The 15,570-nt window shown below is 40.5% G+C and overlaps 1 protein-coding gene across 3 annotated transcripts in view; it reads right to left on the bottom strand.

The window, feature by feature from the left end:
- The window catches only part of Pttg1ip2 (PTTG1IP family member 2), a 38,697-nt gene extending 24,033 nt beyond the window's left edge, over positions 1-14,664 (bottom strand). The window contains exons 1-2 of one of the 3 annotated variants that reach the window (XR_015685217.1): positions 14,401-14,664; positions 8,521-8,567 (exon numbers count right to left, since the gene is read on the bottom strand). Coding sequence is in view for 1 of the 3 variants with exons in the window: in NM_001447453.1 (NP_001434382.1) it covers positions 8,521-8,567; positions 14,401-14,548 (195 nt within the window). In the remaining 2 variants the exon portion in view is untranslated. The remainder of the gene's footprint in view (positions 1-8,520; positions 8,568-14,400) is intronic. The other 2 variants (XR_015685218.1, NM_001447453.1) reach the window with 2 other exon arrangements.
- Between the last annotated feature and the right edge of the window lie 906 nt (positions 14,665-15,570).

Here is a 15,570-nt window from a genome sequence, read left to right as displayed (position 1 = left end):
ATACATAGACATATACATAGACATAGACATAGACATAGACATAGACATATATATGTATGTACAGGTATAGATAGATAGATATAGATATAGATATAGATAGATATAGATATAGATATATAGATATATAGATGACATAGATATAGATATAGATATAGATATAGATATAGATATAGATATAGATATAGATATAGATATAGATATAGATATAGTGACCAAAGAACTCATGGTTTGACTTAGGAAATGCCAAGATGAGAGCATAACATACACCCAGTTTGTTACAACAGCACTAACCACTGCCTTCTTCTCTGAACAGGAGTTTCAGCAATTGTTATCTTGATTTTGTTTCTGTGTTGATCAGTGGGTTCTGGAGAATTGGGAGTATAGACCATGAGGAGACACAACCAAACCCAGGATTTGTTCATGTCTCTGTGAGGGTCTAGACTTGGGGCTGGGAGCAGAGCTTACAGTGACTGTGAGTAACTCTAATTTTTAGTGAGGACCAGTAGCATCATTTTTGCCAGGGATTTTTTTAATAATATGGGAGAGGGTGTAAAATGAAATGTGTGTCTCAAGCAGACAGAACCTAAAATTCAGCAGAGGGAAGCAGGTTGTTGTTCCTGTTTTGTTTTTTTTTTATTTTTTTTGTTTGTTTGCTATCTTGTGTTTCCACTTCTGATAGTCTGTCCTTGTGGGCTTCTTCAATCAACACTCTGTGGCTGTAAAGCTGTCCATCGGCTCTTCTTTGCTCATTTCTTACAACTGGAGTGATACTCCAGCCAGTCCATCCCCTGCCCAGTCAGATGTGCTGGTTTGAGTATAAGACCGAAATAGAAGCAATTAGAACTTCCTTTGGAGTTACAGACATTGTGAGTGATTGGCTAGCTGGGAGCCTCTCCCTTGCTTGTTTAGAGAATACCCATTACAGTGGAAGGAAATGAGGTCAATATACTGGTTGTTGTGACAGGGACCTGAAGGGAAGGAGAGAAACTGGAGTGTGACCTCCTTTGAGATTCAGCTGAGCATGAAGCCCTGCACACCCAATCTCATGAAGGAGTGAATTCCCCCCTTCTATTAAATTAGTTTGCATTGAGTTTCTACAACGTACCCCCCCAAAAAAAGATAAGATACCTTAACTCCTGTAACTACGTCTAAAAAGTCTTCAAAGCACAGAACTTCATATTCATTGCCTAGAGGAACAGTATAATGTACTGAGCTTCCCTAAATTGGTAATGTATAATTTAAAGCGAATTACATGGGATTTTCCTTGTAGCTAAGGAGGCTGAACCATGTAACTATGAGAGCTTTCACTCTCAACCTCTTAAGTACGTGACAACTGAGAATCTAGCTAAAGGCTTCAGGGTGATACGTAACTGCTCCACAAGAAAACTGAAATCTTCATTTTGAAATAGAAACCTATTTTAATAACTTTCTGTAGGTATAGAAATTGCTATTTTATATGAAATGCCATTAAAATGAAAAAATACAGGAAGGAGAGGTATATAATGATGATTAGTGAGTTGTTAACATTGTATTTAAAAGGGTCTAATATTATGCTACCAGACATATAAGATGAGTGTTAGGAGGCAAGCTACAAAATGTTTCCAATACACATGCCACATGTAGCAGAGATTACACAAACCAACCCAGTACTGTTTCTCCTTCCTGGAAGGCACAGAGTGCACAAATTTACCATTTGTTTATTTCTGACTCTACTAGCCACGATTCTCTGAATGGACAAATAATTTCAGAATGGTCAATATTTAAAACGTGACAGTTAACGAGAGAAAGTACTCACTTGGATTCAGAATGACTATATAAGATTTTTTTTCAAACAATATGGAAAATAGGTCTTGAGGAACAAATGTATAGAGAGGAGGGAGAAATGCAGAAGACACAGCAGAACACTACGATGGAGACCATGATGGAAAAGTGAAAATCCTGGTAGGTTTTCATAATACCACTGGGAAAGATGATGTCTTGTGATGGGCTGTGATGGGTTGTGATTTTCAGACTAAGGAGTTTATACACCTCTTGTTTTATTTAACAAAAAAAGACTGGATCAGATTACTTGGAATTAAAAGGTGACTTCATTAGAAAAACATATTTGTAATGATAAGGCATGAGAAGAGACTGAGCGGATAGGGGTGGGGTGGGAGATAGAGGAGAAATAGGAGAGGTCTGGGATTGCTTCATTTGAAAGAAAAGAATGGACAGATGTTTTGTGGAAGGCACAGAAGCCAACAATTTTTAAAATTAGACTCCTTGAGGAATGCTGCCAGGAATAAATAAGGAAGTTTTAAAAATTAGCTTCTTTGGGAAGACAAAATGATAAATTTAGTTAGAGATATTTTAAAGTTTGAGGTGGTTAAAACAAATACCAAGAAGGATATGTCAGTCAAGCAACGGAGAGCATGACTAGTAGAGTTCTGGTAAATGTAACGGTTTCTAATAGCAGCCATGACTGCAGATAAGAGAGCACAAGATGGTCAAGCAGCATAAAAGTGCTCTTGCGGTAGATGGTAATAAACACAGAGACCCACGACTTAATGTGCAGAGGCTGAGAGGCTTTGGACTGCTCTTGTCCTAAATGGGGTGTATTTATATCCATCCCCTCAAGGCTCTATGCAGAAGAGGAAGGAGAAAGATGTTAAAGTCTGGATGTGGTGAATGACTCCAAGGAAACAGTGCTTTCCACATGCAGCGAGGCTGACGAGCATGTGAACTCCGAGACTGTGACAGCTTGCGTGAGACCTGCACAAGGTCAAAAATTGTTGCACAAAGAAGAAGTAGCCACAAAGTCTGACCCCCGAACCAAGAAGCTGTTTGTAATTGACATGCTGAGGGTATGTGTGTGTGGGGGGGAGATCAGGTTCCTTCAATGGAGTATATTCTTCATGAGTACATCAACCATATTCAAATACAGCCCTCATGGGCTCAGGAATAGTTGATCAACAGACAATGGCCTCCATGTTTTATTTTTCTTCTTTTAGGTTTTTTTTTTGTTTTGTTTTGTTTTGTTTTTTCCAGGCAGGGTTTCTCTGTATAGCCATGATTGTCTTGGAACTTGCTCTATAGAGCAGGCTAGACTTGAATTCACAGAGATCCAACTACCTCTGCCTCCTGAGTGCTGAGATTAAAGGTGTGTGCCAACCCTGCCCGGTAGGGTTGGGTTTTTGTTTTATTTTGTTGGTTTTGTTTCTTAATATCTGCTTTTTGTTTTGTTTTGGTGGGGTTCTCTTGTTGTTGAGAGAAAAAACCCTAAGTTGGGTAGGAAGGGAAAAGGATCTTTGAGGAGTTGAGAAGAGGGGAAAGAACATGATCAAAATAGGTCGTATGAAATTTTTTAATGAAAAAAAATTTTTTTAAATATCCCATGTTATGAAAACAAAGACAAATATATCAATTTTTAGAATGCTCCCATTTAGGAATCTAAATTGAAGAATTGGTAAAGGAGGCAGAAGTGTATGAAGGAGAAGATCACCACAGAGCAAGACTCATGGAGAAAGCATGGTTGGTTTGAAAGGTCATGGCATTTGCTTATGGACGGGCTTTTGTAACCTTCAAGTCAGTTTGCTAAAGGTGACATGACACCATGTGACAAGTAGTAGTAAAACGCATACACCGTCTACTAGAAAGAAAAAAAAAGGTTGTCTTAGATTTTTCTGCATTTGAAAATGTTCGTTCATTTTATTAGCATGCATCTGTGCACATGAGTGAACATGAGTTGTGGGGTCCTACCTCAGGGCCTTGGGCTCTGTGGTAAGCACTGGTACCCACTGAGCCATCTCACCAGCCCTGTTTCAGTGTTTGACCCCTGGATGGAGGCAGAGACTAAGCGCTGCACCTTGACATCAGACAGGTTTCTAAAGGAGTGTTTATGAGGAAAGACTTGGATATGGCTCAGAAGAAAAGAGAACGTAAGTCGAATGGATGGCCTTAAATATCTCAAGGAAAAGCATCATCCACAAGAAGGGTCCTGCCAAGAGCATGGAAAATGTCAGGAATACTTGCCATAGAAAAGAATCCACAGTTCTGGTTCTTGTTTGTTTACAACTGGAGGACTTTTGATAGATGACGCATATGTGTTCGATGGCACGTTTAGATTTGAACCCATAATCATATGCTCTACATGCATTTCTCTGTGTTCGCTATCAGGAAAATGAGTATTAAAATGGGTCTCTTGCTGCAGTGAGCTGCAGTATTTATAAGCGTGTTTGACAATCTTATGATAACGAACATTTCGTGTGAACTACTCCACAAATAAGGTAGGTGTGAGAGATTTACAAGGTCCCTTTAGCTTTCTGTAACTTCACCTCGTTCTGTCCTGAACAATAATCCACGTCAGGATGCAATGAAAGAGAAAAGATTTGATTTTTAGAGAGACTCTACCATCTACTCTGAGTTCTTGGTATCTTTTTAATGTATTGCAAGGTTCTGCCTTATAACTCTCAATAGTCAAGAACAAAACTTACTTATCTCAATCTGTGGCATCATTACTGAGAACTATCATTTCAAAGATTCACCAGTGATATGCAAACGCTAAATGGCAACAAAACACCAACAAAGAATGTTTAACCTGTTCTTGTTGGCTTGGTTGTTTGAAGTTTAGCTTTTAATGGAACAAATATGTCAACTTCTGCTGAATGAGTGTGTGTACACATATGTTCAAGTATGAGTGTGCGTATGAATGAGTGTGTATGCATGTCCAAGATTCAACTTTAGGTGTGGTTCTTTAGGACGAATCTACCTTACTTTTGATACAGGATCTCACATGGGCCCCAGGTTGGCCAATTAGGTCAGGGTAGCTGACGAGAAAACCCTAGGGATTTGCCTGTCTGAGCTTCTGGAGCCTTGGGATTATAAATCATGTCACCATGGGTCCTAAAGATCGTAGCTCGGTTCCTCATGCTTCACAGCAAGCATTCACTGACCCAGCAGCCCAGCCCCAACATTTTGTTTTCTATATGCTGTGTTTATGAGTAGTGAGTTAGTGGCAATGTTTTTATGCTTTTGTTTTTGGTAAGACTATTTTCTAATTCTAGGAAGGCTGGTCCTTTGCTATTGGACTACAAGGGAAACCATTCAGCCAGAATCTAAAAATTCTCTTTCACCGAAGAACCACAAACATGGACTTGACCAACCCCAACTATAATGTCCAAGGAAAACTGGGTGCTGGTGTGAAGATTTTTCTTGAGGGAAATAAAAGAATAAACATAATCAAGTAGGACATTCCAAGACGTGCCAAATACCTTTTGTGCTGTGTGAGTCCATGGATAGCCCAGATAATTCTTGGTTGCTTTAGGTACTGCCACTAATAAACCTGAACTTTTGTGCAGTAAGTGATAGAAACTATGAAGAAAGCCACTGTGCTTCTGGCTTCTGGGAGGACAGAGTCCCAGAAGACAATATGCTAATTCTGCAGAGCTACCCTTTCATTACTTCCTATGAGTTGCTGGAAATAGTTTTCACATTATCCTCTAATGTGCATCTCTTCAGACATGTTATAGTGCTTTATGTGTGGAAATGTTTTAAGATAAAATTCCTGTTACATTAGAGCGTGTATTGAATGTAATTTAAGCTTCTTCTAATAGCTCAAGGGTTAACTCAATACATTGAATGCTCTCCGTTCAGTAACTGGAAATGTGTGAGGTGTATTGACAGAAAGGTGAATATGACACCTCCTTTCTCCATGGGGAACAGAGAACAGAGGAAATATGACAGTAAAAAAATGCATATTATATGAAAGAAAAATTTTAAAATACATAGATATAAGTCCAAAAGCAATATGGCAGAGCTGCAGGAGTCATTAACCCTTCAAGGAAAAATGCCGAGGATATGTAATTCTAAATAAAACCAACAGCCACTCTCTAATTCGGTGAGTGAAGTTAATACCCAAAGTCTTCTTTTAAAAAAAATCTATAAAATCAAAGATAAAATCACCTAATATGATTGAAGGGGTGTGGGATATATTGGTACTTTAAGGGTGCTTATGAAGTTCTGGAATTATGACTATCGCCATTCTTAGAAAACACTGCTAACCAAAAGAGAAAATAATAGATAGTGTTTGGCATCAGGTGCACCTTGGAAGGTTTAAGTCTGGAGATGTCCTAATGAGGGCTTCGACGTTGTGTGCTTGTACAGTAATCAACCAATAATGCACAGCACTGAGGCATAGAAAGATCAGAGGACCAATCAGAGCTGGGCAGTGTAAGCAGCATCTAACATGAGGGCAATGATGTTAATGTAGTTAGAGTTTTTCAGCCCCCAAGGATACAGTGGATTCAGGTAAAGAGAATATCATTTCCTGGTGATAACACAAAAGACTAGACCATACTCTTAGCCCTCTAATAATTCTTCATCATGAAATATTGCTGCCAAAAATCCTTGCAGAATCTGATCAGTCCTTTATGTCTAGTTTCAAACTTATAAGAACAGAGCGGGTAGGGACAGGAAAACAACATGATAAAGCCATCTTAGTAAGGGGATCTGACCAGCAAAATCCAGCCTCTAGGAAGCTCAACAGGGCAACAATCACAACAACAAACACAAACACATCTCAATAGAAGAGAGAGAGAGAGGAGAAAGAAAATATATTGACTCAAAGAGACTTAGGGTACATATCAACAAATTACAGCATATAGATGAGATTTAGACAAAGACAAGTATGAAACAAGTTAATTGGGTAATTTTTAGATGTGATTACAGATTTAACACTTTTAAAAAAGTCTATCTATTGAAGACATATATAGAGGGTCAAATGTTTACTAATAAAATATGATATCCATATAACTATTGACTTCACAATAGTCTACTTAGGAGAGGACATTCATGAGCCCAAGTTATCCAAGATGATCTTTAGTGGTATAAAATTGTATATACTGGGGGCTGGGGATTTAGCTCAGTGGTAGAGCGCTTACCTAGGAAGTGCAAGGCCCTGGGTTTGGTCCCCAGCTCCGAAAAAAAGAACCAAAAAAAATTGTATATACTGTATCATGTATTATTGATTAAAGATGAGGTTCTTTTCAGTTGCCTAAGCTGGTCTTCAAATCCTGGACTCAAGGGATCCTTCCATCTCACCTTCCTAAAGAGGACGGAGAAGGAACTCATGCCATAGTCCACAGGTATGTTTCCTCTACTTTCATATGTTCGAAATTTTACACTTCCAAGCTATTAGCAACAAAAACGTGGGGGAATGAATTCAGGTAAATAGCCATTAGAATTCACAAGAAAGAAGAGAAACTATTAGGGCCAAGGACCTGCAGGAAAAGTGGGAGCTTGAAGGACTGGGTTGGGGTTGAAAGTCTTCTCTTGTTGAGGCATTCAAATAGGTACAGTGTCGAGAGAAGAGGAAACAACGGACATCATAGGTGATTCAGGGCTCAGAAAGAGCGGTGTTATACTGACGTCATATTCAAGAAGTGAGGACAGTGAGCGAGTGCTGTCTGTGGAAAGCCTGAAAAGTGGTAGGAACTGACTAGAGAATTCCACGAGCCAGAAGCCCAGCTCCTCATCAAAACAGAAAAGTGATGTGGAAAAGGCAAGGAGGCAGATGATAACTTGTCCAGACCACTAGGACAGGCACCACCTCCAGATTATATCCCTTTGTTATCAGCCATTCCCACAAGGTTTTGACAATGTTAGGTCTCTAGGATACCTTAGAGAAACCATTCTGCAAGACTGTTTGTCAAGTGTTGCCATAAAGTTGCCTACAGGTTGATACCATGTGCTTCATTGGTTTTAGGTGTTTGTTTGTTTGTTTTTGTATGTTTGTTGCTTTCTTCAAAGTTGTAAGTGAAAAACAATGATAAGAGACATCTTATTACTAAGTTATTGGCCTTAGTTACACTGAGGTTAAGGACCAGTGTGTCATCCCTTCTAGTCTTTAGAGATTAGAAATAGCAAAGAAAAATGTTGCCATTTTTCCAAAGCTATATTTTGCCTTGGCTTACAAAAAGTCTTCAAACATTTTGGTGTGATTTCCCTTTCTTATCAATCAATTATTTTATTTATTATTACATCCCAAACGTTGTCCCCTTCAGGTCACACCTGGAAGAGTTCTTTCCTTCATGCCCCCAAAGTTTTTTTTTTTTTTTCATTTCATGTATGTGAGTTGGTCTGCATGTGTACTATGTATGTGCAGTGCCTGAGGAAGCCAGAAGAGGTGTCAGAGGCCCTGGAACTGGAGTTACAGATGGTTGTGAGCCATGAGCCCTCATGTGGATGCCGGAAACTGAACTCAGGTTTGCAGCAGGAGCAGTATGGGCTCTTAACCACAGAGCCATCTCTCCAGCTTGTGATTGCCCTTTTCAAGAAAAACAAAAACAAAAACAAAAACAAAACTTCTTTTCTTCCTTTTTTGATGTGTAATTTCCCAGATGGGAGTACATGTTTGTACTGAATTATTCCATTCTTCCTATTAAAAGTGTGGAAAACAAAACGTAGCATATCTTTGAGATGACAGCTGTAAATGGGAGAGTTTATAATATTCCCAGAGTTTTCTTCATAAGAAAATTAACTTACTCTCTTATCTTGAGTACACAGTGGACACGTCTGCTTTTGCGCACATTCTACAAGGAAAAAAAAAAGAAGCACAAAAATTAAAACAAAAGCCAATTTATTTTATCACTCAGTTTTACGTAGAAGTACCTTTCGTTTAGTCTTTCTTGTTTCGTCATGGTCATCGGTATTCAAACATTAGCCAACTCTATGTTCACACACCTAGATCCTTTCTTCACGCTATAGTTTAAATAAGAACAAGATTCATATGCTTAATGCTTCGTCTTCAGTTGGTGGAACTAATTTGGGAAGGAATGAAAGGGATGGTGTTGCTAGAGTGGGTGTGGGCTTGTTAACAAAGGCGTGGTCTTGTTACCGGAGGCGTGGTCTTGTTAACGGAGGCGTGGAATTTTTAAGATTCAAAGCCCACACCAGACCCTTTGTCTCCCCCTGGCTCCTGCTTGTAGATCAGATCTCCAGTGCCATGCCTACCTGCCTGCCTTGATTCCCACCCTGACGGCCATAGACTCACCCTCTGAAAACTGTAAACTAAATGCTTTCTCTTATAAGTTGTTTTGTCCATGCTGTCTCCTCGCAGCTACAGAAAAGTAACTACAACACCCCACCAGTCCGATTTAGTCCTCATCTCATTTCCTCTAGTTTCTTGAAAACAAAACAAAACAAAACAAAACAAAACAAAACAAAACAAACAAACAAACAAACAAACAAACAAACCAAAAACACGAGATGGCATCATCCAACATTGATTAGCCACCTCCTAAAAACAACTTCCCTGAAACAATCAAATTAAGCACATGGCCAGCACATGTATGGTAATACATTTACTATACCGTACTTTGAAAGGAATTTAGTAATACCTTTGTTGTCAAAATAGCTTTGCAAACACATTTCTGGCTAATAAATTAATCTTTTAACTATTAAAAAAAAATTCGATGCTCCATTCTGTTTTGTTACAAAACTTAAAAACTTGTCTCGGATGAAGATTTTTTTTTCTTTTCATTTAGTAAAAAAGAAAAAAAGTATCACTTATATTGGAAAGATTCAGAATAAAAATTGAGTTCAAATTTCAAAATTCATTTTGATGGCTTATTTTATCACCCCAATGTCTTCTGAAAGTTTCTATCTGATACTCTAGTTTTATGATGCAGGAAGAATAATGTCTTTCTACCTATTGCTGTGTGGCAGAATCCGTAGGCTTTGTAAGAAAAGACTGTTTAACCTGAGATTTCGTAATTGACTGCAGATTTCACCTGATGGGGAAAAAAACCTCACAGTTCGGTTTTCAAATTAAAACCTGTTAACATATCTGTTCCTTTCTGCCCTCAGAGAATGTTAAAGTTCCTGGAGGAACATTAAGACAATGAAAAAACAAAGTAAATAGAAAAGATTGTATGGCTTCAAGTCATCCACGATGTCGCTCCAGGTTTATTTCAGGGGAAATAACTGTTATCCAAACTCCAATTGCTCCTTAAGCTTGTTTTGTCAACCAATATCATACTGTGGAATAATTTCAGACTTCAGGAACATTTTGAAGATAATGTAGGTATTCCTTTTGCATTCTTGGGTTATTTGCTCTGTTGCTAACATCCTACTACAAATCACACAAAGAAGGGAGGGCCAGCAAATTGGGCTCAGGGAATGAAGGCGAGTGCCTTGTGAGCCTGGAGACCTGAGTTCAAGGACACACAGATGTGGAATGAGAGTTGAGTACACACGGTTGGTTTTTGACTTATCACTGGCATGTGTAGACCTGCCGATGCACATCATACTCACAGCAACAATACGTTAAATTAGGCAAACGTCTAAACCTAAGAAATCAAAATTAATTAATGTATTGCTTTGAACTAAACTCCAGATTTTCTCAGGATTTACCTGGATTTTACACTAATGTCTTGTTTGTGCTCCACGATCCCGTGGGATTCCATATCGCCTGTAGTCATCTTGCATCGTTAGTCTGCAACAGGACTTAGTGTCTGCATTGGTTTGTCATGACCTTGGCGTTTCTGATGAGGGCTGATCTGCATTTTATGGGACACCCCCTCGATGTGTCTCAATGTGAGAGAGTGTGTGTGTGTGTGTGTGTGTGTGTGTGTGTGTAAGGTTCCCACATACCAAGGACATGTGTGGGTCTCAGATGACAGCCTCCAGTGTTGGTCCTCATCTTCTGCCTTGTTGAGGAAAGTCTCTTGTTTACCATGTCATATGCCAGGTTAGCTGGTCATGAGCCTTCAGGAATTAACTGTCTTCCATCTTGCCCCGATAGGGATTACAGATGCTACCACATCTGCCTTTACGGGTTCTATTGATCCCAGTCCCTGTGCTTGCAGGTCACGTGCTTTACCCACTTCCCTATCCTCTAAGCCGCAGCCTGGGTTCTGTGTTTATTTCTTCTGATTGGTCCCTTCCATTAAATCACATTTCCTGATTTCTAGAGCATCCCTTTATCCTAGATTTTGTGGAATGTTGCTGACCTCTCTTTCAAGTCCTGGGCCAGTTTCTTCTACTCTGCAATACCCACCGTGCTGCTGACCCAACAGATCTCATCTTCTTCCACGAAGAATACAATCACAAATGTCTGAAAACACCTGACCTCGGTATTGGAGGCTAATTAACTATGTACCAAATCAAAACTTCCTTTTAATTGCCATCGAAATAAATAAATTATTCAACAAAGTTACTTAGGGAAGAGATTTTTTTCAACAACAGCTAAGGGGGGGGAAGGTAAGCAATATTCTATTTACTAAATTTCTAAATACTGAGAACCTGAAACTCTGAGGTCGCCACTTAAAAGTTAAGGGGCGTTCCTAGATGTATAGCTTCCTTCTGGAGCTACCCTGGAACGTGAGGGCACCTAGTACGCTTCTGAACTACAGCACCTGTCACAGTGCTGACAGCTTTGTCTAAGAGAGAAATATCTTCTACTGTCCATTGATACTTTCTGAGGATAAAGACCTTTCCCACCCAGACCGAAAGGACTCAAGGAGCTAGTCACTAAAATAATTCCCCCTGCCCCTCTCTCTCTTGAGATCTTGAAGCTAAGGTTGCTTAGACATGTGAACTACTAAAACTTAAAATTCTCTTCAAAGGGAGAGAAAGGTTATAATTTACAACCTCGAATTTGCCATTTAGTATATTCGAAGATTGAATTCCTTCACAGAAATCTTTTATATTTTCCTCCCTGGTGTTTTTTTTTTTCTTTCTTTTTTTTTAATAACACTGTGAGGGAATCTCACTCTTAAACTCAGAAGCTAAAATGAGGACAACCGTACTCTGACCCCGGGTGGCTCCAGACATGCTAACGGCAACCCAAAGGATCTGCCAAATGCTCACAGAAAATGCTTCTGTGTTTTCTAGGACAAAGCAGTTCCAGACTAAGAAGGTTTTTGGGATATGGGGATTCCAGCCAACTTTTATCACAGCGTATACAGAGCTATGCTGAGGAGGTGGTATTGATTAACCACCCTGCCTCCATTTAAGCTCAGAGGCCATCTTATGGTGGAGACAAACTGGGTTCATCCGTGTTTACAACGAAATCTCTGGTTTTCAAGGATTGGGCTATGCCCGATCTGTAACCTTAACTATCGATGGTTCTTTACTGCCTGTTCAGGAAATGACAGCTATGCCTTTTCCCCAAAAGGTTATTGTGATCACCTGCTGTTTTGACCACCTTATGCCCACCTCGCTGTGTCTGTCATGCTATGCTCTGCTTCTATAACCCTGCCTGTCTCCCTACGGAACCTCCCTTTTAGAAACTCCCCGCCTCTGAGGTATAAAAACTTTGTTCTCATGTCCAATGCTGACTCTCGAATCCCACCTTAGAGGGAGGCAGCCCGTGTGTATAAATAAGAAAGCTTGCTTTATTGAAATGCTTGCTTCAATTATATGGATCCTGATGAGTTGTGTCCTCTCATCTTTGGGGCTAACAGTTACGGCTCTCATAGGCAGGGATCACGTACAGTGCATAGAAGTAGTTACAGAAGGCAAGTCATCGTCTTTCACTCCCTGAAAATGATTTTTGAGACCACAGTTCTCAGGGGTGATCTGAGGCAGGGGAATGGGGCAGACAGTGAAATTCAGAAGGCCTTTATAAAGGCTACAAAATTAGCATATAAAAAGACCAAGTTGGCAAAAATGAAGGCCAGAACAACCTCCCTCTAATCCTCCTGGTTACCCCAACTCCTGGAGACCAGAAGACCAAGGCCAACTAGGTTCACATAGGTGGACAGGCACCCTAGAGGGCCTAGGCTTTTACAGTGCCAGCACAGTCTCTAGATGGGATTGAGAAGCTAATGAAAAATGACACACACAAAGTTGTGCACAGAACTGCAGCAGAAGAGCATTTGAGGAAAAAACCACACTACTCGGATGACCCGACCCGCCCCCCACTGAGTATGTGCTAGTTGATATAAACACCCCAACTCTTTTTAGCTTTAAGTGCCTCTTTTCTTCATGAACTAACTGTCCCTGTTTGTGTTGGAAAAAATTCCCTCTGCCCCAATGTTGTACTTGATCTTGTCAACTTCTCATAGAAATAGGCAATTTGTCAGAGGCTCTTTCTTAAACAGCGCTTTTGCTGTATCAATCTTAAAAACGTATTTTCGGCAAATAGGAGTTCCTTGGTGTGTCGTCGTGGTTTGTTTACTGCGTGCGGAAATGAAATGCCACCGGCTCTTTTACTTGATTTTTAACTTGAAATCTCTCTATTTGATGTTAATATGGCTATACTTGCCTCCCTGAATGGCATTTGCAAAGAATTTTTTGCTTAAGCTCAAGAACAATCTTATTCATGTTTAAAAGGAAAAGCACAGGGGCTGGAGTGATGGTTAGGCAGTTAAGAGACTGCTCTTCCAGAGGTCCTGAGGCCAATTCCCATATGGTAGGAAACATATGGTGGCTCACAACCATCTGTAATGGGAATCAGACCGACGCCCTCTTCTGGTATGTCTGAAGACAGTGTACTCACATACACAAAAATAAATAAATAAATCTTTTTAAAGTGGGGCAGGGGAAGGAAAAGAACAAAACAAACCCCAAGGGACCAAGCTGGAAATCTCAGTAGCTGTCCAAAGAAGGAGGAAAGAAAAAAAAGACATGCTGTTTCATCCAGCATGGAGGTCAGGTTCATGACTGACAAACAGCCTCATGGTGGGAATGAAGGGGGGCTTTAGAGAAGGTGTCAAGGGTCCATCCGAAGTGTTGGGGAAAGCATGCTTATAAAAAGAGAGACGGAAAGAAGGTTCGGTAGAAATGGTCGGACTTGAGATTCATGGTGGCAGCTGGGTGAATTACTGTACCAGATCAGGTATTCTGGATAAACAGAATACATCATCTCAAGAAGGGACTAAGTATTAGCCCCTTGACCTGACAGATTTCCCCCTCCAACGGAATTCTGGGTCTCTACCCAAGCCAGAAATTCCAGTCTCTTGACTAGAAGTAGTTTTTACCTTAACCTGCCTGTCCTATAACTCTAATATGTCTCCCTATGGAGAGGTAAGCCTAAAACCACTTAGGAACCAAGTCACGTATGAGAGGTCTCCAAAACACTTATGACATCTCTGGCCTCTGGCGATGAGAGGGGTTGTCAAGATGCAGAAGCTGGTTACTTCTCTTTAGAGGTTTTTTTTTTTTTTTTTAATATTAATCTGGTTAGCCAGTTTATACCTCCGGCTCTCATCAATACAGTTTAGGTAGTAGAAAGAAAGCAAAAGAGGTCAATATTAACTCGATTTCCTCCCAAAACATCAAGAGGCTTTAAAAGCGTCTTACCACCACCACCACCAAAAGACAAGTTTTGAAACGAACCATTGAGCCAACCATTGCCCCAACCAAAAAGCCAGTGGGGGTACAGCCATAGCGCTCTGGCTGGTTTTACAAGTCACTCACCATGTCCTGCGTGTTTTGCTTCGATTTTCCGCTTCCAGTGCTGGTGGGATTTAGTCTTCTGGTCAGAGAAGCTGATGATCAGCTGGATGAGAGCTAGGGAGAGGAAAACCGGCAGGAGGATCTGACTCCACGCTCTCGCCCAGCACATGACTCCTCTCTCCCTCTGGGCTCCGGACTAGACAGGACGATCCTGCTCAAGGACCTTGCCCAGCCCTGGGAGCTAGCCCCTCCTGTTCTGACCCTTTCATGCCAGCATAATTAGAAGAATCTTCGAATGTTCTGGCTAGAATGAGAACTTTGAGCCCGCACTCCGGGTGCGCACTGGTCTCAAGCCCTGAACGCCTCGAGCTGTTTGTCCGCTGGACTTGATCAAGGTCTCTTTCTCTGCCCTCGAAGCCTACTTTGTTGTTTGTTTTGTTTTTCTGATATGTGGTTGATTTTTGATGAAAGGACTAAGTTCTAATGTCCAGTGTCCATAGTATATAAAGTAATTGGCCATTCGGGATAGCATGCCTCAGACATAAATGAATCTCTATGGCCTCACCCTGCTCCGCGTGGTACACGGGATGCAGCGAAACTCACTGTCTGAAAACTCCCAGTCCTGCCCTTGACTTGGCTGGGACAACTGGTGTGCTCTAATGAAGTTCCTCAGCATAAGGTGCGTTTTAGGTAGTATTCAGATAGACTTCTTATTTTCATAATCTTTTAGTAGTTAAAATATATAATGGTGATGATATAAACTTCCCCTTCAAAGTAAATCTATGTTTCCTTTAAAACTAAACTTTCAGATAGGTAATAATTGTACACAAAGGACAGGGCAAGAGTTGGGGGAGGGTGGTCCAGAATGACTGAATTTGGAGCACTACTGACTCCCTGTGAGCATAGAGAATAAATGGGAAGTGATGGAAGACTGGTGGAAATGTGTCTGAAAACTTAAAAAGACCAACTTCGTTTTGTTTTTAACGCTTTTTTTTTTTTTTTTTTTTTTTTGGAGCTGGGGACCGAACCCAGGGCCTTGCGCTTCCTAGGTAAGGGCTCTACCACTGAGCTAAATCCCCAGCCCCTCGTTTTGTTTTTAAAAAGGGAGGATGGAGTGGTTTCCTGCATTCCTGGCATAGCGATCCCGGTACTGTGACTTACTAATGAAGTATCTACTACTGACCATCAGTA

This window comes from Rattus norvegicus, chromosome 4 (genome assembly GCF_021556685.1).
Source record: "Rattus norvegicus strain SHRSP/BbbUtx chromosome 4, alternate assembly SHRSP_T2T, whole genome shotgun sequence".
Classification (NCBI taxonomy): Eukaryota; Metazoa; Chordata; class Mammalia; order Rodentia; family Muridae; genus Rattus; species Rattus norvegicus.
This window is presented reverse-complemented; position numbering and strand designations above follow the sequence as displayed.